Genomic DNA, 14,540 nt, shown 5'->3' with positions numbered 1-14,540 from the left:
GCGACTTATCAAAATTAAAAATAAAAAGGGCTGGGGACGCTGCTCAGTGGTAAAGACCCTCTGGGTTCAATCCCTGGGACAAACAGAAAAGTTGCTGAGGCTGGCCTCTAACTTATGACACTCCTGACTTAGCCTCCAAGATGACCGAGATCACAGGTGTGCACCACACGCCCAGCTCAATCTCATTTTTCTGCTGGTACTTCCCCTGCTGCCCCCACCCCCACTTCTTTTCATACTGAAAAAAGTACAAAACAAAATATATGAAGGATGGATTTCGGATCAAGGTGGGTCTCACAGACAAAGGAAGGCAGGAAGGTTTGGCCTTGGTGTTTTCATCTATGAAATGGACAGGTCCCTGACCTCCCAGTGACCTGAATCTGGAGTGGCAGGTTCCAGGACCACAGTCCCTCTGTGGTCACTGGGTGTGCAGCGGGGCAGGCTGGCTGGGCAGAGGAGTCGAGACAGTGCCTGAGTAGCCATGATCAGAGGCCTCCCTCCCTCAGACTGGTGTTGCCCCACCACCTGCACTACCCACCCCAGGTCCCCAGGGTGCTCGCTAAGCCACGGCTACAAGCCGTGTGCAGTGTGAACACCTGGGAGGTGCTGAGTCTTGGTGACTTTGGAGGGACCCTCCCTGCCCTGGGGGACTGAGCCTGTGTTCCAGCAGAGTCCAGGGGCAGCACCTGTGCCTGCCGCAGGGGCTGAGCAGAGGGCGCTCTCCTGCTACTCTCCTGTCCTGTGGGACCTTGGATACTTTTTTTTTTAATGTGAAAGCATTTGTAATTTGCTTTCTTAGCAATTTTGAAATGTGTAATACCACACATGATTATTTACTATATTCAACCTGCCACACTCTGCAATATTATCTCAAAGGAAAACCTGGCTGGGTGCTGGTGCACCCCCTGTAATCCCAGCGGCTTGGGAGGCTGAGGCAGGAGGCTGAGTCCAGCTTCAGCAATTTAGCAAGATCCCGTCTCAAAATAAAATATAAAAAGGGCTGGGGATGTGGCTCAGAGGTTAAGTGCTCCCAGATTCAATCCCTAGTACCAAAAAAAATGAATGAAAGAAAGGATGGAAAGAAAGCCCCCACGTCCCCCTGTCTAACTGGGCTGCGTGGCCTTGGGCCGTCACTCTCCCTCCTGCGGCCTCTGGTAACCACTGTTCCACTCTGCTCGTTGGAGTCTGATTGTTTTAGCCTCACGTATAAGTGAGAACATGCTCCCAGTGACTGGGAAGGCTGAGGCAGAAGGATCTCAAGTTCAAGGCCAGTCCCAGCAACTTTGAGAACATATCTCAAAATAAAAAAATTAAAAAGGCTGGAGATGCCAGGCTCAGTGGTAGAGCCCCCCGGTTCCATCCCCAGCACAAATATAAAATAAAATAAAATAAAAATTAAAAAAATAGGGAGAACAACTCGTCTTCCTGGCTCTTTTCGTGCAGCGTAATGTCCTGGAGTCGCGTCCAGGACATGCTGTCATGAGTGACGTGGTGAATAGTGTTGGCTGTGTCTTCTCTGTACCACATCTTCTTTATCCACTCATCTCTGGGGGACACTAAGGTTGGTTGGTCTCTGGCTGTCGAGCTAGTGTGGCGTTGAACACGGGACTGCCGGTGTCTCTTCAGCGCTCTGATCCCAGGTCTGTGGGGTAGAAGCCCCGTAGTGAGGTCTCTGGTCCTTGGCTGCTCTCTTTTCAGTTTTCCGAGGAATCTCCACGCGGTGCTCCATGATGGCAGTGCTCATTTGCATTCCCCACCTACTCCTAGGCTTTGGGCCTGCCCTCTGCTTCCCCGGTCCACCTCCCATGGGTTGAACCAGGGGGTGGACGTGCCCCCTGGGCCCAGGGCCTGTCTGCTTCCCCTAGTGTTCATCTGGACAACGTCCCTCAGCTCACACCAGCAGTGCCCAGGTTCTGTGCTGGGTACCAGACCAGCAGAGGGGCCAGTGCAGCCCTGGTGTCTGTGTCCACACCGACGGAGTCCCTGCTGCAGGTCAAGAGAATGCTTTTTTTTTTTTTTAAGAGAATGCTTTTTGCACAAATATCTTGGTAGTGCTTGTTGTGAGGGAAACTGCTCACTTTTCCCAAAGTGTCCCAAAGTCACAGCTGCTGTTGGTCTTCCAATATTTTCTCAACCAAAGGCTGCTAAGATGAGGACTGTTGTCCCTTGGTACCCTGGGGGCATTTTTTGTGTGTTAAGCAGAACCCCCATCTTTGTAAAGGTTGGGATCTGCTGATATAGTTCAATTCCTCAACTTGCAGGGGGGTGAGGACTGGGGCTAGAGAGAGGCAGCAGTTTTGCCCAGGACTCAGTGGCTAAGATTAGGACCAAGTGCCCTGGGATCTAGTGCTCAAATCCCTAGATCTTGAGTCCAGGGCAGAAATGCTTTTGGGAAATCCTGCCAGTCAGGAGCCAGGTGCAGCAGCCAGGATAGACAGGAAGTGTGAGTCAGCAGGAAGTGGGTCCCACCTCCTCCCAAGGTCTGGCTAAGCACAGCCTCCTCCTCCCTCCTCCTCCTCTGCCAATGGCCTGGGCCATGTGGCTTACTAACCTCTGACCTCATGTGTTGAGACCACATTCTTTCCCTGGATAGGAAGATTTCCTCATTACTGCCCCCCCCCCCCCCCCTGCTGATGGCCAAGGCCCACTGGCCTGCTGGGTTCATAAAGGGCCAGCCTGCTCCGTTACAGTTCCTCTTCTTGTCCCTGCTCTTGCAGATTTCCTCCGACACCCCAGCCGCTGCCCATGACCACACCCTGCTTTTCCTTTCCTTGCATACCTCCATCTGTCCCTCTCTCTCCACAGACAGAGAGATATAGACACATAGAAAAACAGTTCTTTTTCTGAGCCTTTTGAGATTGGTCTGCAGATAATTATGTATCTATTCCTACATCCAGTTTCCTAAGGGCAATGACTTTTTCTTATATATAATTGGTAAAAGACACATTGACGGGGCACTGTTATTTAATTCAAAGTTCATATTTAAATTTTGCCAGTTGTCCTGGTAATGTCCTTTATAGTTAGTTCTTTTTTTTTTTTTTTTTTTTTTTGGCGGTGCTGGGGATTGAGCCCAGGGCCTTGTGTATGCGAGGCAAGCACTCTACCAAATGAGCTATCTCCCCAGCCCCATGGCTAGTTCATTGCCAGCACCCCACTCTCCAAGGATCTGATACTCCAGGGTGTGCTGTGTTGCTAGGCTGTGACCTTCAGTAGGTTAGGTGTGTCAACCACATTTTGACTTAGGATGCTTCCCACGTTAATGAGTCCTTTGGGGAGGTCACGAGTCATCGTCGTGTGTCTAGGAGCACCTGTGTGGTGTTGAGTAGTCTTGTCTCCTTTGCCTTCTTCATTTTGCATTTCTTTGTCTTTCATGATCTTAACCTCACATGGGCCCATGAGGGTCCACCCGTGGGTGGGATCCCATTCACACCCAGCTGGCCTGGTCCACGCCCAGCTCTGCTGCCTCTAGCAGTGTCTCGGCCCCCTTCTGTTAGTCCTGTACCTGCACTTCATCTGTTTCATCTTATGACTTTATTCCCTGCTCCCCACTCCCCTTTCTCAGCATCCTTGGCCCTCAGTGACGTTCCAGGTACCAATAGTGTGATGGGCTGACAGATCTGGCTCCATGAGAATGTTACAGGCCAGACTCTAAGGGAAATGACTCAACAGACTCCATTTTGCTCTGAGACTCCATGTTATGTAGGAGATAAGCTTCTCCCATGGGAACACCCTGCCTCTGTGCCCATCATCAGTTACTTAGCGTGACATGTTTAATAATATACAATGACAACTCCTATGTAGTAACCAATGAACCATGTAAATGGTAATTGTGTGGATGTTAGCAACCATTCTTTAGTTTGTACCTAGGTAAGGGTCAGTTTGACCCACTTCCCCCTCTGTCGATGATCTCATGATGTTAGTATGTAGTTTTAAATCATAGCAACAGACACTTATGATTGATGTGATTTTTGGTATAAAAACCCCTACAACCCTGTGGTCCGGGCTGTTCTCTCAATAGCCATTTTTCTGGGGCATTGTGTGAGACAGTCAGCTGGCCAGCTTAATAAAGACTCTCCAATTTGGACTTCTCAGTGGTGATGGGTCTGTTCTTAATTTGCACCCCATAACAATAGCAGTTTGAAAACGCAGTCGTGTTTAGAGTGTTTTAAACCGTCTGCATGAACAGCAGCGGGAATAAACCCCGTGCTGCTGATACCTGTCACTTTCAAGCCCCCTGATGACTGACTCGCCCATCCCCTTGTGGTGGGTACCTCAGCAACCCCACAGCACTGCCCTCCTCCTCCTCTGAGCAGCCTGTGGCCTCAGCTGAGGATCTCACCGCAGGGATCGCCAGAGGAGGTGTGACTGGCTGTGAGCCCCTCGCCTCTCCAGGGCTCAGCCTTCCCTCTCACTGGGGCACCGCTGTCCCCAACACACAGCTTATGCGGGTGACTGGAAAGAAAGCACCTAGCATGCTGATGGGGGAACCTGCTTTGTGGCCACCCGGAGTCAGGTGTCCCTTGCTGTCAGCCCTTCGCCCCAGTGCTGGCAGTTTGTGCTGGGTCTGAGTTTGAGTGTAGGGCTCAGCAGAAAGGGCTCCGTAGGATCTCACATGGAAACCCACACCTTGTGTGGAAAAATGCCTTGAGGTGGACAGGAGTCCAGGAAAGCCTGGGAGCTGGGGGGGCCTCAGCCTGGACCCCCACCTCCCGACTCCCACCTCTCCCGGGTCCCTGAAGCAGCACAGCTGAGGAATTGAGTCCGGTTTGACCCCAACCGCCAGGGGTTGCGGATCCTCCTCTGCGGCTTCCCACTTTCCCTGACCACACCCAGTTTCCTCCCATTTGGGAAGAGGTCGGGATAACACACCTGCTAAGGTTGACACCAGGCGAAGATTGGGTACCACTTCCCGGCCGTGTCAGCCCCATATCTGTGGCTGAGATCTGGGCCCAGAGTGGGCGACTGGGGGCGGAACCGCAGCGCAGAGCCTGCAGGCCTTCTAGGGCACACCTGGCACATCTCGCAGGGGTGATCGCGGCCCCGGAACCTCATTGGCTGTGACCGCGGCTGACTCAGTCTGGGGCGGGGCGGGGCAGGGGACATCCACGCCGAGGGCGGGCTCCGGCCAGAGCGCACATGGCCAGCGCCCATCCCGGCCTGGTCCCCGCGCATCCCGACCGCAAGAGATCCTTCCGAGCCAGACGCCGCATCCGGGCCCCGCCAGCTATGGACTTCTTGGAGGAGGGCAGCTGGAGCCTGTCCTTCGCGGGAGCCGGCTTCCTGGGTCTCTACCACGTGGGCGTGACCCACTGCCTGAGCCAGCGCGCCCCGCGCCTCCTCCAGGGCGCCCGCCGCTTCTACGGCTCCTCGTCTGGCGCGCTCAACGCCGTCAGCGTGGTCTGCGGCAAGTCGGTCGGTGCGTGCGGTCCTGGTCCCAGTACAGGGCTGCCCAGGGCGCGGAGGAAGGGGCAACCCCGTTCCCATCCCAAGGCAGGCTGGTTCTTGACGGGGGCGGGGGAGTCAGAGGGCTCCTGCTTGTCTCTGTGCGCTGAAGTCACTACACCCAACAGTCCCCAGTCCCCAAATTCCCATTTAATCTGGGGATTAAACACTTGGATTAATGGGGATTAAACACTTGCCGCTGTTTGCAGAGAAGGGATACTGGGCTCAGAGACAGAAAGACTGTTCCCTAGGTCACTTGGTGGCAGTAGGCAGATGCAGCGTTTGAATCCAGGGCTTGGCATAGAAATTCTGCAGAGTTGCCCCAGCCGGGACGGCAGTGGGAGAGTGCTGCGGCCTCCCGGGCGGGGCTCAGGACTCCTCCCCCTCTTCACGCAGACTTCTGCTGCTCACACCTCCTGGAGATGGTGAAGCATGTGGAGGGGCTGAGCCTGGGCATCTTCCACCCCGCCTATGCGCCCATCGAGCACATTAAGCAACAGCTGCAGGACACACTGCCAGAGAACTGTCACATCCTGGCCTCCCAGCGGCTGGGCATCTCGCTGACCCACTGGCCTGATGGCCGCAACTCCATAGTCACTGACTTCGCCACCAGAGATGAGCTCATTCAGGTGAGCAGGTACTGGGTACTGGGACCCAGGGCTCGGGGGCAGGTAGGCGGCTGGAAGGAGAGTGATGGAGTGCTTCCCAGGGCAGATGCGTGTGGGAGTCTGGCAGGTGTGAGCAGAGAGGAAACTGAGTCTCCGGAGTCTGTTTATAAATAAGGAGACAGGTGTGCACGGTGGCAGGGGCGTGTGCTTGCCAGGGAGGCTCCCTCGGCTGTCCTCAGAGGACCAGGTTGGGGAGGGGGCTTCTTCGGTCAGGACCCACAGGGCTGCTCTTTCTGCCCAGCCTCACCCACCCCATCCTCCAGGGATCCAACCTGTGTGCTGGGGATCCAACTAGGGCTCCCGCACACAGGCAGGTGTCATGCCACGCAGCTGGAGCCCAGTCCTCCAGGCACTTTTTGAGTCCTTGAGCAAGCCTTTATTGAGCATCTACTCTGTGCCGGGCGCAGCTCTTGGCATTGTGATTACAAGGGAACGGAATGGACAAAACTCCTTGCCTCCCCGAGACTTAGGTCTAATGTGGATGGACGTTAGGAAACCAGCCAGTATTGAAACAGACCGGAGGAAAACACAGGAAGGACACAGTGGGGCAGGCCAGGAGTGGCCAGGGGGTTTGAGTGGGCCAGACCCTGGGAGAGCTCACACAGGTAGCAGAGAGGCCTCCCGTGAGGCAGTGGCTGGGTGGGGAGTCCTGGGCCCCCACTGCAGCCGTGCCCACCCTTCCCGTCATGGGCTTCGTCTGCCAGCCACCCTGGGCCCCACCCAGGGAGCTTCACCGTGGTGCTCCCTGCCCCCAGCTCGGGACTATCTCAGTTCCGAGGTGGCCGAGTCGTAAGTGTCTGATTATCAGTGTACAGAGAGGGGTCCAGTCACTTCCTGCAGGCTGAGGACCCCGGGCTCCTGAGGAATCTGGCTGGGGACCCCAGAGTGAGTGCCAGCCTCCTCTCCCGGGTGGTAGGTGCTCAGAAGACCTGGCTGCTGTCACTGTAACTCGTCTACAGAGAGGAGGCGCTCACCTGCCTTTACACCTGCTCAGGGCAGGACAGGGTCTGCGTCTCCCAGAGGGGGTGGGAGGTGTCCTGTTGTGCAAGGGTCTGTGTCCCATGAGCATGGTGAGCATGCGGTCAGCGGTTCCTAACCAGAAGCGAGTTTGCCCCCACGGCACATGGACATTGCCACACATCCTGCCACATACAGGAAAGCAGGCCACCAGTACGGAAACGGCCAGCCTGAGTGGCCACCTATCCATCTATGTTAGGTGGGTTAGCTTTCTGTAAGACTCGTCAGCACCTTTACGGAAGAGTGATGGTATTTTCCTGGTGGCTAGAGTGGACAGGATTCCTTGGGGAGGTGCATCTGTGGACCAACACCCAGGGAATAGTCTTTGGGAGAAATACCTGCATTCCCGGAGGTGAATTCCTGCTGGACGGGTGAAGGAGACGAGGCCTTGGTGGGATCCCAGCACAGCCTGGATGGGCAGGGGTTCCCCTGGCAGAAAGGAGGGGGCGTCCAAACCACTTCTCCACTGAGGACTCTGCCGGCGTGAGGACTGTGCTGGGAGGAGGGCGAGAAGGACTGCGTTCGGGGCTCTTGTCTTCCAGGCCTTGGTCTGCACCCTGTACTTCCCCGTCTACTGCGGGACCATCCCCCCTGAGTTCAGAGGGCAGGTGAGTGCCTCTCGAGGTGCAGCGTCCACGCCTCTGGGTGGCTGGGTACACATCCCTCCTTTGTCCTAAAGCACCTACTGCATACCTGGCCCTCTGTTCTGCTGGGGCCTCAGCTCCTGGGCTGGTGTGGGCCTCGCAACCCAGCAGGGAGGGTCACCTGCTGCAGCCAGTTCTCGGGGTGTGGGAGGAGGGTGGACATCCTGAGAGGGCAGCATAGCCACCTGGCTACCTGAACTGTAGCGCTACATTGATGGGGCTCTGAGCAACAATCTGCCCTTCGCGGACTCCCCGTCCACCATCACTGTGTCCCCCTTCCATGGGACAGTGGACATCTGTCCCCGGAGCACCTCGGCCAGCCTGCACGAGCTGAACGCTTTCAACGCCAGCTTCCAAATTTCCACCAAGAACTTCTTCCTGGGGTTCATATCGCTCATACCCCCCAAACCTGAGGTAAGTCTGGCTCCTCCGTTGCAGAGGCTGGGCCATGGTCAAGGGCCCATGCTCAGACCCTGTGCCCGTGTCCCCTCCACACCACCTCAGGGCAGATGCAGCCCAGTCTCACACCAAGCCTCCCATTCAAAGCATGGGTTCTTGCTCTTCCTTCCCTCACTAAGGGGGTGTAGAGTTAGGACAGGCCCCAAGTTGGGTGAGTACATGGACGTCGGTGCTATTGAGCTGGTTTGCAGCAAGGCCTTGGCCATGTTCCCCTGGGCCAGGTGCAATGAGCACTGTCACCATTTCTCAGAGGACATAAAGGCTCAGAGACCTTAAGCATCTTGCTCAAAGTCACACAGCTAAGATTTAGACTCTCAGCCAGTTCCGATCCTTGGTCTCCACCATTGCCCTAGACTGTGGATGGCCAATCAGTCCATGTTGCGACACACCCCTCCCCCAGCCACTCCGGTTCCCCGGCCCCTCCCACCTCTCCTGCTGGTTCCTCTGCCCACCTCAGACTGGTCCTGGAAATGAACATCAAAGGGACAAAGGGAAGGGCCATCTGCTGACCTACAAGAGCCAGGCGAAGCCCGTCGTCCTGGGCCAGGCTTGTTACCCCATCTTCTAGGGGACGTCCCTGAGGCCTAAGGGAGGATTGGGGCAAGAACTGGCAGCCAGGTGTCCCCAAGAAGAGCAGGATGTGGGACCACTGGCTGGAGGGGGCACAAAGCAGATCAGTAGGCCCTATAGGCCTCCCTACCTGGTGCCAGGGTACCCTGGGGTCCCCATGCCCAGCCTAGGGGTGGCCCAGTGAGGGTAGGCAGGGCTGAGACTGCATCCAGCTGAGTTCCAGCTTCTAGCCTGTGACTGGTGGCCTGGGGTGAACTCTGGCCTGGCCCAGCCCCCTGCCCTGTGTGTTGGCAGGTGGTGGCTGACAACTGCCGACAAGGCTACCTGGATGCCCTGAGGTTCCTGGAGACACGTGGTGAGTGTCAGGGCATCGTGTCTCACAGGGGTACCAGGTGGACCCTGCCTTTTAGGCACCTGAGTCACCGGGAACCTGGGCTCACTCATTCCCTGCTCAGCATCATACTCCCACGCATGCTTCTGCTCGGCATTTACCGGACACCTGGGGACCAGAGAGGAATCACACACAGGTCCCTGGTGCAGAGAGAGACATCGCAGGGAGCGGGGTGCAGTGACAGAGGGACGCTCAGGCTGTGGGAGCCCAGGAGAGATGTTGGCTCGGCCTGGGATGAGGACAGGGAGTTGGCCAGGTCATAGAGCCCACAGCGGGGAGCTCAAGACGCGGGAGGTGAGTGCGCTCCTGGGGCAGCAGAGGCGGGGACAGGTCTCCTGGACTAGAGCGCTTGTGCTTGTGCAGCAGGTCCGCACACGGAGCAGCGGGCACTGGCCGAGCACAGCCTGTGTCTGTCCTGATTGCGCTTCATTCTCAGAACCGCTCTGTCAGGCGGCCTTCACTTGCCTTTTCACGGAGAGGGAAACTGAGGCACAGAGGGGTTGGGTCACACGGCCTGCAGGCGGTGGAGCCAGAATACAGGCACCGGGTTGTGACTTCAGGGTCTGGGCTCTGGCGAACCACTGGAGACACTGGAGAGTCACCGCAACCCACAGCGCCGCGGGGAGGCAGGAATGCTTGCCAGCAGAGCGTGTGCTGGCGCAGGGCGGGGCTTTAGTCAGGGGGCGGGGCCTTTCTCGCGCGGGGCGGGGCCTTTAGCCAGCGGGGCTCCAGCGGCACCGACTTGTGGGTCCTCTTTCTTTCTCTGGCCAGGACTCACTAAGGAGCCTGTGCTGTGGACGTTGGTGTCTAAGGATCCCCCAGCCCCAGCAGCTAGGACCCCGGATGCCGGACCGTCTTTCAACTGCGATGTGCCCAATCTGCTGGTCAAGGATGTGCCCAGCTTGGAGCAGCTCTCGCCAGAGCTGGAGGCTGGTACTGCCCGTTCCTGCGCTGGGGATTGGGCTCAGGAACCCTGCCCTGAGGTGCTGGTGATCTGCAGCAGTCAGGACTCATTTAATGAGCACCTGCTAAGTGCCAAGGGTGCAAAGGGCCTCTTCCGTGCTACCACACTCATTCCTCCACACCCCCATCCCGCCCCGGCTTCTGCATCATTCTTATCTCATTTCCCTGATGAGGAAACTGGAGCTCAGAGAGGGACAGGGACTTGGTGAGGTCCCAGAGCCTGCAGCAGGGACCGAATCTAGGCCTGTGCTTGAGAAAGCCCAGGGCATGCATTATGAGAGACACTGGACCCCCTTGAGGGAGCCAGGCTTGTGTGGGTCTTCTGGCAACACTGGGGTGGGGTGGCGGGCAGGGACCTGCGGAGCCCACACAGCCTGCCGCTGGCAGGGCACAGCTCTCCTCTGAACCTTTTTGTCTGCGCCCCCTGTTTGGTTTAACCAAGCGTTATCATCTCAGCAACAAGAAAGGACAAAGCCCCATAGGCACATGCCAGGTGGTGGGGTGAGTTTGAGACTTCAAAGGAGGCCAAGGACACCCAGCAGACACCTGGGAGGGTCCCCGAGGGTCAGGGAGAGCTGGGAGGCTCACTGGGCTCCAGCACAGAGGTTAAGGGGGCCAGACGGGCCCGGTGGGCAGCCTTGGGAGCGGCGAAGGAGTGAGTGGGAGCCCCGTGAGGTCTAGTGCACCCAGCTGGGGGCGGGGTGGTGGTGGTTCAGGCCTGGGCAGGGACAGTGGGGGTGGTGACAGGATGCCTGGGGGGAGCTGCCTCTTCCTGGTTCCCGACGGTCCTGGATCTGTGCTGGCCCCTGAGGTCCAGGCCTTGGATCTGGAGCCCTGGCAGGGTCGGGAAGGAATGGGCAGTGCTGGCCCCTGTCCACATCCCTCAACCCTCACCCACCTGTCCAGGGAGGAAGATCGTGCCTGTGTCCTTGTTTTATCTAGGCTCAGGGAAGGGAAGGACGCATCCCAGGTGGGGCCGGGCCTTGGGTCTGTGAGCTCTCAAACACTGGCCCTCGCTGGCCTGGAGGCTGCTGGGATGTGTTGAGGCTGGGATTTGGGCTCTGGCTTTGGTCAGTGAGAAGGGGACTCAGGAAATGGTCGCTGTGGTCACAGCTGCGGCTGTGGTTAATATGCCAAATGCTACTGTTGTGGAGGAAGGTACGATGGGGATACTGGTCCCATCCAAGGGGGCCATGGCAGACTTCTGGAGGGGCAGGAGGAGTGGGGGTGCTTAGGAGCACTGCCTGGTGATGGTCAAGTCATATCTCCACTGTGAACCCTGTCTCCTTGTCTATGAAAGGGGCACACCATGCTCCTCTCCAGGACACAGATGAGAGTACATGTGCAGAGGGTTTGGCACCCTCCTGGCACATGGTTGGGCTCAGTCACTGTTGTGTCCTCCTCTGCAGAAAGGGGTGGGGTGAGGTGCAATCTGTGACCCTCCTGAGATAGAGAGGGGCTCAGACTGTCAACTCTCAGGGAGTGACTTGGAGGGGTGGCTGGAGGTGGGCTGGCACCATGGACAGGCCACAAGGTGACTTCTCCACAGCACTGAGGAAGGCTGTCAGGAGGGACCCCAGCTCCTGGGCCCGCTTCCGCCGGTCAGGGCCAGGCCAGGTGCTGACGTACCTTCTCCTGCCCTGCACGCTGCCCTTGGAGTACGTCTACTTCCGCAGCAGAAGGTGAGGCCTGTGGCAGGGAGGCCAGGGCCTACGGTGGGCTGGTGCTGGCACATGGGTTGGGCAGGGCTGGCCTTGGTGGGCTCCTCTGCAGGGGAGGACGGGTGGGAGGTGGGTGGCAGCTGTGACTGGGAGCCCGGGGCAGCTCCTGGCCCTGCCCTGCATCCAGGGCTGTTGGCCCCTGCTCCGCTGTCAGAGCCTCGGAGACGGTGTGCTGTTCCTGCATCCCTCAGAGCACGTCAGCTCGGGAGCCATGTGGCCGGGCCAGCTCTCGTGACTGTGCCGGGCCTCGGGGCCTCGTCTCTAAGGCAAGACCCTTCCAGGGCATGCTGGCTGTGCTTGGCACTCATCAGTCCTTCCTCCTTTCACTCCACCACTTGCCCTTGAGGGACTGGGCAAGGGGGCAGCACTGACCTAGACCCAGCTCCTGGTCTGTGGAGCTCACCACCTGCCAACCACTGCTGTGCAACTTTGGGTCCTCCTGGAGAGACCTGGGAGAGGTCTGCACGGGCTCTGAGCTTGTGCAGCTCACACTAGTAGCTATTTGGCCAGAAAGCTGCCCAGAGGAGAGATGACTTGTGAACTACAATCTGAAGGTTCACTAGACACAGGGGAAGGGAAAAGCATTTGAGGCATATGGGAAGGCATCTGCAAAGGTCCTGGGGCAGAAGGGAGTAAGGCATATTCAAGGAGCAGAAAGGGAGGCCATTTGGAGTGAGAAGCTGGCATGCCGTCCAGGGGGGCAGGAGGCTGACAAGGGCCCACATGTGGGGCTCTGCAGTGAGTTGGGTGTGCTCTCTATCCTAGTGCAAGATGCGGAGGGTTCAAGTGGAGTGTCACAGGGAGCTCTGCATTTTAAAAATCCAGTGTTCCATGTAAAGTCCATGACAGCAAGTCACAGGCCTCTGTCCTCTTCCGTACTGAGCTGATGACTGGGTCAGCCCTGCTGTTTAAATGACCAGTGGTCCAAAGCCAGGAAAGAACATTCTACCTACAGAGTCTCCTCATGCTGAGCTATTTACTGAAACTGCAAGTTGAAATAAAAGAAGGGTGAACTCTAACCTTTTCAGTTAAAAAAAAAAAAAAAACCATTATGTGAGCACTGATGGAGAGTCTTCCCAGAATACACGGACATTCACTTTAGTTTTTTCCATAATCCACATGCTCAGCATGTAGATTGCATTAATGGGGGCAGAAGGCCCAGAATAAGGGAGGTGATGGCCCAGCTTCTGTTTTGCTTGCTACTTACATCCTCTGGACTGTCTGCCCAGCTTGAGCCCCTGGTTTAGGCCTCTCCCAGGGCAACCTGATAATGGGGGGAGGACCTACAGCATCCAGTGAGTCTGAGGAGGTGTCCAGCCAGTGCTTCTTCAGTGACGGGTAGGGGGCCTGGCCCTCTGCTGGCCCTCTGCTGGTCTGGGGTGGTGGCTCTGTAGATAGGCTCCAGCTTTCTTCTGTGGTGGGACAAGAAGTGACTGAGGACCTGGATCTGGTGCCGGCTGTGTCAGGACAGCAGCAGGGACCACAGGAGCATCTTGAGCAGGGGAGGCTTTGGTCAGATGATGTTTTAGGAACTTCGCTGACTTTTGAGAGCACAGCAGATGGAGGGGAGTCGAGGAGGGGCGGGGGAGATGCGGAGGAGGCTAGGAACTGCAGGCAGGCGGGCTGTCCTCATTCAAAGGGAGGAAACGAGTCCAGGGAGGTTCCCCAACTTTCCCAGTTCACACAGCTAGTGGGCAGGAGAGGTGGGTGGCACCCAAGCCAGCCTGACCCAAAGCCCTGCCTCTCCCACCCCTGGCTTCCTCCCTGTGCTGTGGCTGGCGACCTAAGGCCTGCTGCCTCCATGTGTTCAAAGCCCACCAGGGGTCATCCTGTCACGTGGGTGCCCCGGGTTCTGATCTGCTCTCAATGATGGCCAGGGCATTTCTTGCCCAATCCTGCAGCCCCCATCACTTCCTGTGGGCTGGTGACTCCCGGCCTGGGGGAGGTGGCTTCTGGGCTGGTGGCTGGGCCAGGGTGACGCTGACCTCCCTCCAGGCTGGTGATGTGGCTTCCTGATGCGCCTACAGACTTGTGGTGGATGTGGGGGCTGTTGAAGAGTGTGGCTCTGGAGGTCCACTCCACCACCAAGGTCTGGCTGCAGAGGCTGGCCAGGTGAGTGGGCAGGGGCCCAGGGCGCGGGCAGCAGCTGTTTCCTAGGACCCTGGCAGGCAGTCCACACCACTGTCACATGCCCTTGGCCATGCTCTGGGGTGGGCCTGTGTTGACTTCTCTGTGGCCAGTGTCCTGGTCAGTCCACTGTGCCCCCATACTCTGCGATCTCTGCCAGTACTGTGTTGTTCCAGATGTCCCCATGGGCCCTCTGCAGACATGTCCCCCGGCCTGCCCTCCCTGCTGGAGGAGAGCCCTGCTGTCCCCCACCCCACAGTCATTTCCTTGGCCTGGGACCAGCTGGGAGCACCAGCCCGGATCCTCTCTGCCACTCCCAGCTAGGCCACCCTGAGGGCCTTGGGCAGGACAGGCAGGAGGCTGGCCTGGGCTCAGTGCCCAGGGCTGCCCCGCATGGCCCTGCCGTGCTCACCACTGGCTCTCTCCGCAGCCTGCCGGTCACCAACGTGGAGGACGCAGCCCCCTCGAGCCCAGGGAAGCTCCCTCTATTGCCGGGTCCACAGAGCTGGGGTCCTCCCTCAGGCCTGTAGGGCGCTGGGCC

General features: G+C 57.8%; 1 protein-coding gene across 1 annotated transcript; it reads left to right on the top strand.

Moving 5' to 3' along the window:
• The first annotated feature begins 5,213 nt into the window (after positions 1 to 5,213).
• Positions 5,214 to 14,540, top strand: PNPLA5 (patatin like domain 5, triacylglycerol lipase). Its single transcript, XM_079141536.1, has 9 exons — positions 5,214 to 5,413; positions 5,836 to 6,068; positions 7,667 to 7,732; positions 7,973 to 8,182; positions 9,092 to 9,152; positions 9,960 to 10,121; positions 11,701 to 11,833; positions 13,868 to 13,984; positions 14,430 to 14,540. The coding sequence occupies exons 1-9, from the start codon at positions 5,224 to 5,226 to the stop codon at positions 14,527 to 14,529; spliced, it is 1,272 nt and encodes a 423-aa protein (XP_078997662.1). The 5' UTR covers positions 5,214 to 5,223; the 3' UTR covers positions 14,530 to 14,540.

This window comes from Sciurus vulgaris, assembly GCF_902686455.1.
Source record: "Sciurus vulgaris genome assembly, chromosome: 5".
Taxonomy (NCBI): Eukaryota; Metazoa; Chordata; class Mammalia; order Rodentia; family Sciuridae; genus Sciurus; species Sciurus vulgaris.
The sequence above is the reverse complement of the archived record's forward strand: the minus strand, read 5'-3'. Positions and strand labels throughout refer to the sequence as shown.